This window comes from Urocitellus parryii, chromosome 12, assembly GCF_045843805.1.
Source record: "Urocitellus parryii isolate mUroPar1 chromosome 12, mUroPar1.hap1, whole genome shotgun sequence".
Classification (NCBI taxonomy): domain Eukaryota; kingdom Metazoa; phylum Chordata; class Mammalia; order Rodentia; family Sciuridae; genus Urocitellus; species Urocitellus parryii.
In genome coordinates, this window is record NC_135542.1 from 51,307,268 (window position 1) to 51,320,276 (window position 13,009).

At 43.4% G+C, this 13,009-nt stretch overlaps 1 protein-coding gene across 1 annotated transcript in view; it reads right to left on the reverse strand.

The window, feature by feature from the left end:
• Positions 1-13,009, reverse strand: part of Cib4 (calcium and integrin binding family member 4) — a 51,636-nt gene that overhangs the window by 2,527 nt on the left and 36,100 nt on the right. Inside the window, exons 4-5 of the mRNA XM_026411459.2 lie at positions 7,572-7,713; positions 111-220 (exon numbers count right to left, since the gene is read on the reverse strand). Coding sequence (XP_026267244.1) covers positions 111-220; positions 7,572-7,713 — 252 coding nt within the window. The remainder of the gene's footprint in view (positions 1-110; positions 221-7,571; positions 7,714-13,009) is intronic.

Consider the following 13,009-nt stretch of genomic DNA (forward strand, 5'->3'; position numbering starts at 1 on the left):
CAATCTGCTTGAGGCTCAGCCTTGGGTCTCCTCCCAAGTGGGTGGTCTGATACCCAAGGGCTTTGAACCACAGGCACCCAGGCCCTGCCCTTCAGCTCTGGAGTACACACGTGGTGTGCAAGGTCCATCAGCATGTCCTCAGACACGTCATCGCTGTTCAGCAGTCGTAGCACAATCCTCTGCAGGTCCTCCTCATCGATGAAGCCGTTCTCATTAAAATCTGCAAAGAGGAGGTAGGTGGTGATGGGAGTTGTGGGCCTTGAGTCCCAGAGCCCAAGACACAGAATCCCATCAGCCTCTGGGAAGCTGAGCAGGGCCCAACTACCTCAAACGGGGGGACCTGGGCAGGCCCACAGGGCAAGGCATGACCAGATGGGCAGGCTATAGACAATTAAGTGCTAAGTAACATGGCAAAAATAATAGTCATTGATTGAGTGCATAATACACGCTCAAGCCTGTACCAAGAACTTGACCTATTTTAAGTCACTGAATCTTCACAATCAACCTTTTATTAGTCTTATTTTATACAAGTGGAAACTGAGGCATGGAGGTGTCATATGGTTTGTTCACACTGCCATAAAGTGGAAAGGTGGGATTCAAACTCAGCTAGGTTGACCCCCAAGTCCTGAGTCAACCACGTGCTATGGAGATCTTCATCTCAGAACTCAGAGCCTTGTGTATGTTAGGCAAGTGCTTTACCTGTGAACTCACCCTTCATCTGCTCCCAGTGATTTTAGAAGCTATCCTATTTAAACTAGATCTCCTTAGGGTTTCCTGTCATCGACCACCAAATCTAATCCTAATTCATTATCAGAGCCTCAGTTTCCCCATCTGAAAAAGGGAATAATAGTAGTACCTCCCAAGTTGCTGCAAAGATTAAATAAGGAGTCACATCCACCTGGCATGGGGTCTGGAACACAGAAGGTGCTCAACACAGAAGACAATGCTTGTACTGTAAGGACTCAATTCGACATCACTGGATGATTATTCAGCACTAAAAATACAAACCTGAGGGACTGTGTAATGTTCCAGGAGCTAGATAGGCATATACTGGGCTATTAGAGAACTTGATGTCCAGAGTTTGCTGGTACCACAGAGTCTTTCAATGGCAGAGTCACCATCTCTGTTTCCGAAGGCAGAATGTAGATGTGGAGGGCACAACTGACCCCTGGCTCCTTAAGCAGTGCCTTTTCCCTGGCTGGATGTTTATCAGCCCCAAGAATTGGAGACTGAGGCCCGAGTGGATGGTGGAGATTCTCTGCTCACAGTTCTGCATCGTCCACCACAGGAAATGGCTCAGAGCAGGTGAAAAGGGCAGAGGGACCTGGAGGCAGCCACAGCCGCAGTGACACTACACCACTGGCAAGAAACTCCGAATTCTCTTCTTGAGACCCCGCAGTGTCCCCAGGCATCCTGCTGGCCCAGCTCCCATATGCAGAGACTGCAGCAAATGACATGGCTTTGGTCCCAAGCCATCTGGAAACAGAATAATTTGCTGGAGCAAATGTAGTCCTGGACAGTTCCTCTCCTTTGGGGGTGCAAGGGCAGAACAGCCTGGGAAAGGGCTAGAGGCGGAAAGCTCTGGGCCTCTGGCCAGGTCCCAGCCCATGCCACCCCAGCAGCCTTAGGAGCTGCAGCGTTGGACCCCTCAGGAGGAGGTGGAGACTTTCTCTTGGGAAACACCAACAGCAGGATGCTTAGGAAACTGGTGGAGTCAGGGCTCAGCCGTCAGGTCCCTCCAAAAGACTCTTGCCATCATCGTCTCAATGTCTCTGTCATTCTTGCTCTTTGCAATTGACAAGGTATTGTTATCAAAATTGGCCCATTGGCTGAGGGGGACATGCATTCACTGCTATTCCCAGGAGAACTGGGCTTTCCTCCCTTGTCTCTCCCAATCACCAGCATTCTGTGGCTGGGTCAGGTTTAGAAAGATGTGGAAAGATCTGCCACTAGTGCTTTGCCCAAGGGGAATCCACAACTGGTGGGGACTATGCTGACTGGAGCAGAAGGTTGCGGTTGGGGTATTGGTCTCTGAAACGTGTAAAATCTCCCCGCAGTGTGGAGAGATGGGGGATTATCAGCTGGAGGCTAGAATGTTCCTCAAAGCAGAAACTGGAGGCCAGGAGGTAAGCTCCAGGGAGATGCAATTTCTTGGTGAATTCTTGACCCATTGCCCCCCTCTTTGTCTTCTTACTAACAGAAATGTTATTCCAGATGATACCATGTTCAGCTTAAAATATGTCACTTTCCGGTTTTCCTTGCTGCTATGGATGGCCATGTGACATTGTTCTGGCCAATGAAATATAAACCGAAGTTTCTGGGTGGGGTTCTTAGCTTGTGAAAGGAAAATGGATTCACCCGTGTATTTGAATGCACATTTTGTTCTTATCCCTTCTCTCGTCCCCTTTTCTTCCTGCCTAGAATGAAGATAAAATGGCAGAGAAGCCATTCTGTGATCATGAGGACTGTGGTCCCATACTTTTGAAAGATTAGGAAGGTTAAAGGAGCCTGGGTCCTTGATTGCCACCTGGAGTCATCGCCCCAACTCTGGAATGCCTGATTTCAGGCTTTTTTTTTTTAAACACGAGCAGTGTGAAGAGTGACTGAATGTAACACTGATGTTGTAGCAGACTGAGCAATAACTCTCAAACTCTGCTGCATATTAGAAACACCAGGAAGTACTCAAATACCATTACATCAAGTCTCTGGAGCTGGGGCCCAAGCACCTGTTTTTTTGTTTTGTTCTGTTCTGTTTAACTCCCAGGTGATTCTAATGTGCAGCCAAGTTTGAGAATCACTGAGCTAAAGCAGTGCTTCTTAAGATTTTCAGGTGCAAAAGAATCTCATGGGATCTTGCTAAAAATGCAGATTCTGATTCAGTGGGTGTGGGAAGGGCCCAAGGATCTGCATTTCTAACAGGTTTTGTGCTAGTGCCCATGCTGCTAGACCACAGGCTACACCCGGAGTTACCAGGGTATTGAGTTAGTCTTGGACTTTTGCTGCGAATCGTCACCGTGACCCTGGCTATGATCATCCTGTACTTCCTGACTTTGCCATCTCTTCCTCTTTTTATTCATTTTCTTCTTCCTTCACTGTAGAGCACGACCACCTGGACTTACTGAGCAGTCCCCATGTGCCAGGCATGAGGTACAGGGACTCACGAGTTCCATTTCTAATCTCGCTGACAGCTTGTGAAGCCACAAATCTTCTGAATCCAAAGAGATTTGTCCGGGTGCCTCTGATGCAGCCTGGCGTCTATGAGTCCCCTGGCATCTATTTGCAAGCCGATGTGCATGGAGGTGTTGAGCTTTTTGTTTTTCTGTTTGGGCTCCACGGACACAGGAGGGCAGTGTGGTGTCTGATCCTTGACCTGACCCGGTCATGCAGCTCTCCCTGATTCAGAGCTGACCATGGTTCAGCCCCCGGGCTGGAAACCTGGAGATGCCCTCCTGCTCTTAAAGCCCCTGAGGGGTTTGGGGATTTTGTTTGGTTGGTTCTGGAAACCTTGGAAAGACAGCAGAGCAGACATCTTTCAGGACATGTGCCCAGGGTATTAATTTACCATTGCTGAGAAGTGTCCCCCACCCAAGCAGCCAACTTCTCGGGCCATGTTTGTTCACGACTCTGTTTCTTTTTGGATGTAGGGGAGCAAGCTTGGTTTCCCAGCCCAGGGCAGCAGATCATTGATTTGGCTAAGCCAATCAGCACCTGCTGAGAAAATGAAGGAGGAAACAGATGCCTGAAGACCCACAGGCCACATGGGGTTGGGGGTAATCACTTTTGTCTCACGGGCACAGAAGCATAAAAATCAGATCTGGGAAAGAGGAAGTTCTTCGAGAGCAGAAGACGAGAGAGACCAGGCAGCCACGGCGAGGAAAAAGTGGCTGCTTCCCGGCTACATCCTAGCCCCTGAGGGGCTTCGCTTCCCCTCGGGTTCCATACTGCCTGGACAAACTCCAGTGTCCCTAGCCACCCATGATCCACACCTCTATTTTGCATGGGTGAGGACTGTGACTTGCTCACAACCAATAGAATCAGCCAAGGTGATGAAATGTCACGTTCATGGTCACATGATGCTGTGTAAGACATCTGACAGCAAAGTGACTCAAAGCACATTCTCCCTCACTGTCTTTGAAGAGTAAGTGGCCATGTTGGGAGGCCCACGTGGCAAGGAAGTGAGGGCAGCCTCCAGCTGATAGCCAACCAGAGGTCAAGGCCCAAAGTCTTATGGACGCAAGGAAATGGATCTGCTAACAACCTGAGCCAGCTTCAGGTAATTGTTCCTCTTCAGAAGCGAATGCAGCCCAGAGAGAACCTTGATGACAGTGTTGTAAACCCTAAGAGAAAGACCCACTCAGTCATGCCTGGACTTATGACCCCCAGACACTGTGGAATCACTCATATGTGTCATCTAAAGCCTTTAGGTTTGTGAGAATTTCTTTTTTTTTAATACATATATATATATATATATATATATATATATATATATATATTTATTTATTTTTTAGTTGTACACAATACCTTTACTTTGTTCATTTGTTCTTATGTGGTGCTGAGGATCGAACTCAGGGCCTTGCACATGCTAGGCGAGTGCTCTACCGCTGAGCCACAACCCCAGACCTGTGAGAATTTCTTATTCAACAATGGAAATGATTATAATGCGATTCCCTATCAGTTCCTTTCATGTGGGTAAATCTCTGTGACTTGTAACTTGAACACTCTTGGCTGAGTCAAGAATGAACAGGGAGCCTGGATCCATGTTCCCCCAGAGGAGCTGCCCCTGTTCAGAACTGTGTGGCAGGGGCTTGAGCTCGTACAGCTGCCACCCGTGGTGGAAAAAAACGACAGAGAATAGCAGAAAACAGTGGGGACTCTCTGAAGACTTCTAGAAATACTTGCAAGAAAGGAAAGAGGAAGAGTGTCATGGACAGGTGGGGGCTACTTTGGGTATGTGATTTCATTTTTACTTATCCTTCCTGGAATTCACTATGAATTTGTGTCTTGTATCAAATTTAGGAATGTGGTTCATTATTTCTTCAAGTATCTTTTCTGTCCCATTCATTCTCTCCTCTCCTTCTGAGATTCCAATTGAATATATGTTAGATCTTTCCATTGTCCTACATGTCTAAGGCTCTATTCTTTAATCCTCTCAATATTTGTTCTGTTATTCAGATTAGATGACTCATGTTTACAGATTCTTTCCTGTCATCTTAATTCTTTCGCTAAGCCCATTCATTGAAATTTTCAGTTGTTTTGTTTTTCAGTCCTATAATTTTCATTTCATTCTTTTTTATAGTTTCTATTTCTCTGCTGTGATTTCTTATTTTTTAATTAATTATGAGTATATTGAGTATATTTGCTTTTGCATCACTGGGCATGGTTATTGTGATGGTTAGTTGTATGTGTTATCCTGACTGAGTTAAGGAATGCCCAGATAGTTGGGAAAACTTTATTTCTGGGTGTCTGTGAGGATGTTTCCAAAACAGATTAGCATTCGAATTGGTAAATTGAGTGAAGAAGATCATACTCATCAATGTGGGTAAGCATCATTCAGTCCATTAAAGGGGGGCCCAGTAGAACAAAAAGACAGAAGAAGGGAGAATTCACTCTTCCTATATGAACAGGCCATTTATCTTCTTCTATCAGCACTGATTCTTGAGGCATTGGACTGAATTAAACCAACAGCTTTCCTGGTTATCCAGTGTGTAGACAGCAGACCATGGGACTTATTGGCCACCTTCATCCTGCTGTGGTTTAGATATGAGGTGTCTCCAAAAGCTCATGTATGAGATGATGAAGAAATGATTGGGCTACGAGAGCCTTAAACTAATCGGTGCATAAATCCAATAATATGGATTAACTAGAGGTTAATCATAGGCGGGTAGTGTGTGACTAGAATTCGGCCACGGGGTGCATGCCTTTAGGGTTTATATTTTGTCCCTGGTGAGCACAGCACTCTCTGTGCTTCCTCATTGCCATGTCCCCGCTGCTCTCATCCTCTATGCCCTTCTGCCATGACTTTCTGTCTCACCTTGAGCCCAGAGCTATGGAGTTGGCTGACCATGGACTGAACCTCTGAAACCATGAGCCCCAAACAAACTTTCCCTTCTCTACGTTGTTCTTGCTAAGTCTTTTTGTCACAGCAATGAAAAAGCTGACTAAAATGTCCTGAAATCAAAATCAATCCCCCCCATCTATCTCTGCCTCTATCTCTATCTCTGCCTCTATCTCTATCTCTATCTCTATCTTTCTTTCTCCCTCACTATTAGATAGGTTTCTTTAAAGAATCTGGCTAAAATACAGTTACAATAGCCATGTAAAAATGCTTGTCAATTAATTTCAAAACCTGGATCAAGTCAGAGTCAGTCTTCCTTCTTGAGAATGCATTAATTTTGAAAGAAAATTTTTGTATATTGTGTAATCTTGGATTGCATTTTGGATATTATAGATGTTTGCTGTGGAGACTCTGTATTCTGTTATATTCCTCCAAAGAGTGCTTAATTTTTGCCTTTAGTAGGCAATTTGTTGGACTCAGACTGCAAATCAGGGGGCCTTGTTAAAATGTAGTAGTTCCTCAAATCTTAGTTCAGTTTCTTATCCTTAGTAAAGTTGCTTTGCGTTTGTGCCTATATATATAATTTAGAAGTCAGAAGAGATCTCTGCCGAGCTTATGGAAAAAAAAAAAAAAACATGGGCTCTTTTCTTTGGCTTCCTTCTCTCTGAACTCTCCTCTTACTTTTCAGGGGTTAGTTGTCCCAAACACTCTGGTTCTTCAAGTCAGAATGAATTCAGGGTTTTTATCAGCCTGTGTAATTTGGCTCATGGATGCATGAGGACAGGAGAAGATGGGTGTCTTAGCTCAAATGGAAAGAGTGATGCTGAATTGTACAAGTCTGTATATGTAAGCCACAGTGCACTCAAAGCCTTGCACACAGCCTGTTTGACCTCTTCTCAAGATTTCTTTTTGATTTCTTTTGAGAGTACCCGGTGTGCCACCTGTGGTAAGGGGACATTTACCTGGTGAAGAGCAGAATGTTAGCAGAGCCCTGAGACTATCCCAGACAGAATCAGAGACCCCCCCACAAATAAAGTCAAAGGACCTCAGAGCTGATCTACTTCAATCCTTCATTTTAAATATGAGAAAAACCAAGCTCCAGGGAAGTGGAATGATGTGTTCAAGATGGCTTGGCCACTTGTGGTTGACCTGATTCTAGTGTTCATGTTTCTTAACTTCTCACCCAACACTCCTTCTGCTGAGTAAACGTAACCCCTTCCTACTCATCTGTCATTCTCTTCCTCTCTCTCCCTCTGGCCCACCCTTGCGCTACCACCACATATCAACGCCAATGACTCCATTGACCTGAATGGCATGGATGGGAGGGCACCCATCCACTGAGGTTGAGTTCAATTATTTTTGTTATTCCCTAGGACTTGAGAAACATGATACATAGCCACAAAGACCCAAGTAAACCCCAGTCAACACCATCCCATCAATTAACTGATGTTGCTGGATTCCAGATGTGGTAAGTATGCCCACCCCCCTCTTACCACAAGTCGCCCACAGCACCCACCGTAGATACGAAAAGCATACTCAATCTTCAGGCTGGGGCAGGCCTGCTCACTGAACACAGAGGCCATGCCCAGCACATCCTCAAAGGAGAACACATCGTCATGTGAGAACACTTTGCAGATGCGGTCTCTGAAAGGGTTGACCTGTGGGTGGGGAGAAGGAGAGTGAGGGAAGCCTCTTGGGGTCGGGATCATGCCTCCCTGAGCCTCTCCCACTGTCACGAGCACTCTGTCCTGGGTTTGAGAAGAAAACAGCAACAACCTAAAGATTGGGGTAGGTGCTGACTCAGTGAGCCAGGACCCCGGGTATGATGGGGGTGCCTGGGATGAGGGATGAGAGCCCCTACCTGACATCACTCTCCTCACTACTGTTTCCACTTGCCTACACATTCCACAGGCTTTATTATTATTTTTGTGTTGTGTTGTTTTTTTTTCTTATGGCTATTAATTTGTCTCCATTTTATGTAGAAAGCTTGGAAAATGAAAAGATAAGGATAGGACAAACCTCATCTGTAATCGACTCCCTCAGAATAAGCTGCTGTTGACAGATCATTTAGAAGCAAGACAGACATGGGTTTCAGTCCCGGTGTCACTGTTTACTACTGAGTGACTTTAGTTTAGACAAATGACATAAGCTCCCAGAACCCGAGGTTTCTCATCTACAAGATAGGGTGGGACTATAACTGTATCTGCCTAATAGGATTGTCATGAGGATTAAGCAGGGTAGGTTTCAAGTTGCACAGTGTCTGATAAATACCAACCAGCAAATGAGAGCTATAGTTGTTACCTAATTGAAATAGATACCATAATTTGCATAGCAATTTTCATTAAAAAAAAACAACTATTTCTCAAACTAAGTCCCCAAATGAGGAAGGGTGACTTTAGAAATCCTGGCTCCCCTAAACTGGGCCTGCTGAGCAAATAGCACTCCAGTTGCTTTCCTGCCAGCTCAGATGCGGCTTGCTGAGACTGCTTGCTACTCTTTCTAAAGGCTCAGGAGTGGGCTTTGGGATAAAGTAGGGGCGGGGGCAGACCTCATGAGGGTTTCCTATAGTTTGGATCTTAAATGTCCCTCAAAGTCCCACTTGTTAAAATTTTGGTCCTCCATTTAGCACCATCAGGAGGTGGTGAAATTTTTCAGAAGTGGGTCCACTTGGAGGTCTTAGGTCATTGGGGGTGTGCCCTTGAAGAGGACAGTGGGAATCAGCCCCTTTCTATTGTTCTTGACTTGGCTTCCCAACTGTCATGAGGCAAACAGCTTCCTTCTCCACATGTTCCTGCCATGATGTGCTGCCTCCCTGCAGGTCCAAAGCAATGGGGCCAACCAACACTCGAGTAAAACCTCCAAAACTAGGAGGCCAAACAATTCTTGACTCTTTTTAAGTTGATTATACCAGGCATTTTGTTACAATAATGGAAAACTGACTAATACTGGATTTAAGGGGGAACTGCAGAGAACAATCTTGGAAATCTTTACAAGTGGCAAGTTCATCTTTGGCACTCTCCTCCACTGATTCTTAGTGCCCCTAATTCATTCTCATTTCCAGGAACTCCTTCCCCCAGTTGCTCAGGGGCCCAGCCCTTACCTGTTCTAAAATTTTATCATCTGCTGGTAAATCTTATCAGAACCCAACTCTGCTCCCTTCTTCCAAAATGACCCCAATACCTGCTGCCTCTACCCCAACCAAAATCCCTTTTTTCTTATATGTGCCTCAGTGGATGTGAATGGCCACTAGTTCCTTAATCTTCCAAATTTCTAGGTGGTTGAAACAACTCTGGTTGATTTTTCTGAGTCCCCCTTTCACTGACAAGGTATCTCTTTGCTCCAGGCTTCATGCAAAAGGGTTCACCCAGTTCCTCTGATCCAAACATGTGTTGGCTGTCACCTTCTTTGTGGGCATCTATCTGGGCTCAGCCAGTCCCCAGGGCTCAGTATCCCTGTCTGAAGCTCCTTTGGGCTGTACTAGCTTCAGTCAATGCTCTGCTTTCTGGTTTAGATTGCTTCATTTTTAGTGTGTGATTTTTTTTCTTTCATTTCTTTAGAACTCAACTACATATTCAAATGTGTGATCTCATTTTATTCATATTTCTACTTATTTGAGGTGTGTGGGAGACATTCTGTGTCATCTCAGGTGGCCATATAGTTCTCAAACTAGTGAGCATCTAGTCACCTGGGGTTCTTATGAAAAACATGAATTCATGTAAGCCAGGTGCAAAGATTCAGCTGGGTGAGAGGGGTATGTTCTAGAGATTTAGATTTAGACTGCTGTACAGTCTAGTTTCCAATTGTGGGTTGTGTGCTTGAAAATTTGTTCAAGAGAGTGCATAGAATACACACACACACACACACACACACACACTTCTAAGCTCTTACCCTCTAAGATCCTATGTTGGAACATCTGAGGTGTAGCTCAGTATTATAGATTGAATTGTGTCCCCTCCTCATTTCATATGTTGAAGTTTCTAATACAGAACACCTGAGAATTTGACCTTATTTGGAAATAGAGTTCTTGTAGGTGTAATTCGTTGGATTAAGGTGGGGTCACATGAGGGAAGGTGGGCCCCTAATCTGACTGATGTCCTTATAAAAAGGAGAAATTAGGAAACACCAAGACACACATTCAGGGAGAACTCATGTGAAGACAAAGGTAGATCTCAGGGTAGTGCTTCTGCAAGCCAAGGAATGGCAAACATTGCCAGCAAACTAGCAGGCTGGGGGAGCACCTCCCTTCTGGTGCTCAGCAGAAGCCAATGCTGTCCACACCTTGATCTTTAGACTTTTAGCCTCCAAATTATGAGACAATAAATTTCTGTTGTTTAAGCCACATAGTGTATAGCACTTTGTTGTGGCCACCTTAGTAAGCAAAACACACAGAAATTTGCCATGTAAATAAGATCCCCCGTCAGTGGGAGTCCATTACATGTATTATATACACATAATTTTATAAAAATTTATAATATATATACAAATCTCACAAATATATGTTGCAGGTGTGGCCAGGGTCCAGGGGAATCCAGGCTGACATCTAGAACCTCCAGACAAGCTCCCCTCCACCTAGATCCTCCATTCTTTGACCTCAACATCCCCAGAAATGCTTTGTTGGATGCCTTCAATTAAAGCTGATAAGCCTTATCTACTGTGAAGTGTTCCAGGTCACATGGACCAAACTAAGTAGCTTTGCAGATTACATTAGCAATTTTTAACTACATTAACTTTTCTCACAAATGGATACGTGGCTTAACAAGATTCCTACCAAGGACAACGCATTGGAGATAATGCTTACAATGCAAATTCAAGTGAACAAGAAAGTGTCAGCGCCATTCCCTCTCCTACTCAAAATACCAGTTTTTCTCTAAGAGATGGAAACCTGGGGAATCCAGTCAGATATAACAAGAAGTCTCTGCATCAATTCTCTGTGCTCAGACAGGTGCAAAGCAGGTCAACAAGCTCACTGCCAAAGCATATTTTCATCCAGGAAATGAGATACAATCTTCCTTTCCCTGGGGCCTCCTCCATTGCTTGAGTTTGCTAGAAGTGATGGGAGGGAGATGGTTGCCAGGAGGCCAATTCATTTCTCCTTTGACTCATATCACGTGACTTATCTATGCACTCGCACACGCACGCACCCCCTTCATTTTGTAGTGAGTGGAAGCTGGGCAGTTGGGGTGATATCTGATGGCAGTAAGAAAATAAACCAACATGGTGAGCCCCGTTGGAAGATGCAGAGAAAATATTGTTGAAGATGTGGGAAATAAGCATTAGAACAAATTTCACACTGCAGAAGCTTTTCTAAATGTTAGGTAAAATACAGATGATTCCAGTATGGTTTACTGGATTCTATTTCAATAATGAAATACATGAAAAACCACATTACTGCAAGCCACTAAAGAAAAAGGTGTTATGCATTGAAGAGTAAATTGCTTCTTTAATGAAAACGCCATTTATGGGTAAAATTGAGTGTAGTCATTGATGGAAAAATTGCTCCATGATGAAAAGAGAGGGTGACACGTGTGAAACTAATTTCCTATAGGATTTCCCACAGGTTACTGCGGCTAAGAAGATAAATTCAGGGGACTGCGGATACAGCTCAGAGGTAGAGTTGCTTGCTTAGCATGTATAAGACCTGGACTCAATCGCTAGCACAGTACGCATGCACGCACATACATGCAAGTACAGAAAATACAACAGAATGCATTGATATGGTTAGTTTTTCTAAAACAAAAAAGAGTTTAAAATATATTTAAAATGTATGGAATGATTTGTAATCAGAAGGGAAAATCTCCTGGACCACACAGAGGTTTGCTGGTCATCTCTTGGCAGAGGACCCATCAAACTTAAAGATGAGGGATATGTTTTTCTTTCATAAAAAGAGGCAGGAGAATTGCAGGTTCAAGGCCAGCCTCAACAAATTAGCGATATGCTGTCTCAATACAAAAAATATGAAAAGAACTGGGGATGTAGCTCAGTGGTACAAGTGCTCCTGGGTTCAATCCTCAGTACCAAAAAAAAAAAAAAAAAGACAAGTGTCCCAAATTTGCTGAGCTTTTTACAATGACAAGTGACTCTTTGATACCTATTATATTGCTAAATAAATTTTACTAATAATATATATATATGTGTGTGTGTATATATATATACACACACACATACACATGTGCATGTGTGTGTGGTGTGTATTTGTTGTGTTGTTCACTAAAATGAACTCAAATTTATTGGACTCTTCAAGGTAAATTAGGTGACTCATTTGAACATTAATTCTTTTCCAAAGAAACTCATGTTTTGAAGAGAATATTTTGAAAATGGTATTTTTTTTTGTTAAAAAAACGTGGTGTCACCTATAAAAAAATGCTTACATCTGCATACCTGAAAATATTAGAAACAGATTTTTGTAGCCTGAAAATTTTCTAAATAAAGCGTGTCGGTGGATTTTTTAGTACATTTGTTAAAAATATAAAAACGCAATGCTTTCCAATTAGCTATTGCAGTCACTGACTGATATAAAGGATGATAGACAATTCGTAGCTTAATTTCAATAAAAAGCATTTAGTTGGTGGCTGGGGATAAAAATGAATGCCATGATTTATTCACGCAGCCCGTGGCACATTTCTTCCCTATGGACCAGTTAGACAGCTGTTAAAAATAAACTAACCTAGCTGCACCCCATAAATATGTACATTATGTGTCAATTTTTAAAAAAACAACTAAATTAGAACCAGACCTCTAAACAGCTCTATTTCAAAGCATTAAAGCAAGGTTTTGAAGGATAATGAAGCAATCCAACCACATCGTTCTCCCTACACTTGTTAATCCCATGCAAAAAAATAAAATGGTGCAAGGAAGAAATTCTGTTACATATAATACAAGGAGTTTACTTTAAAATATTTTATGTGATTTTTAGCTTTCCTTTTAATTTTTTTGTTTTGCATATTTATACTACAA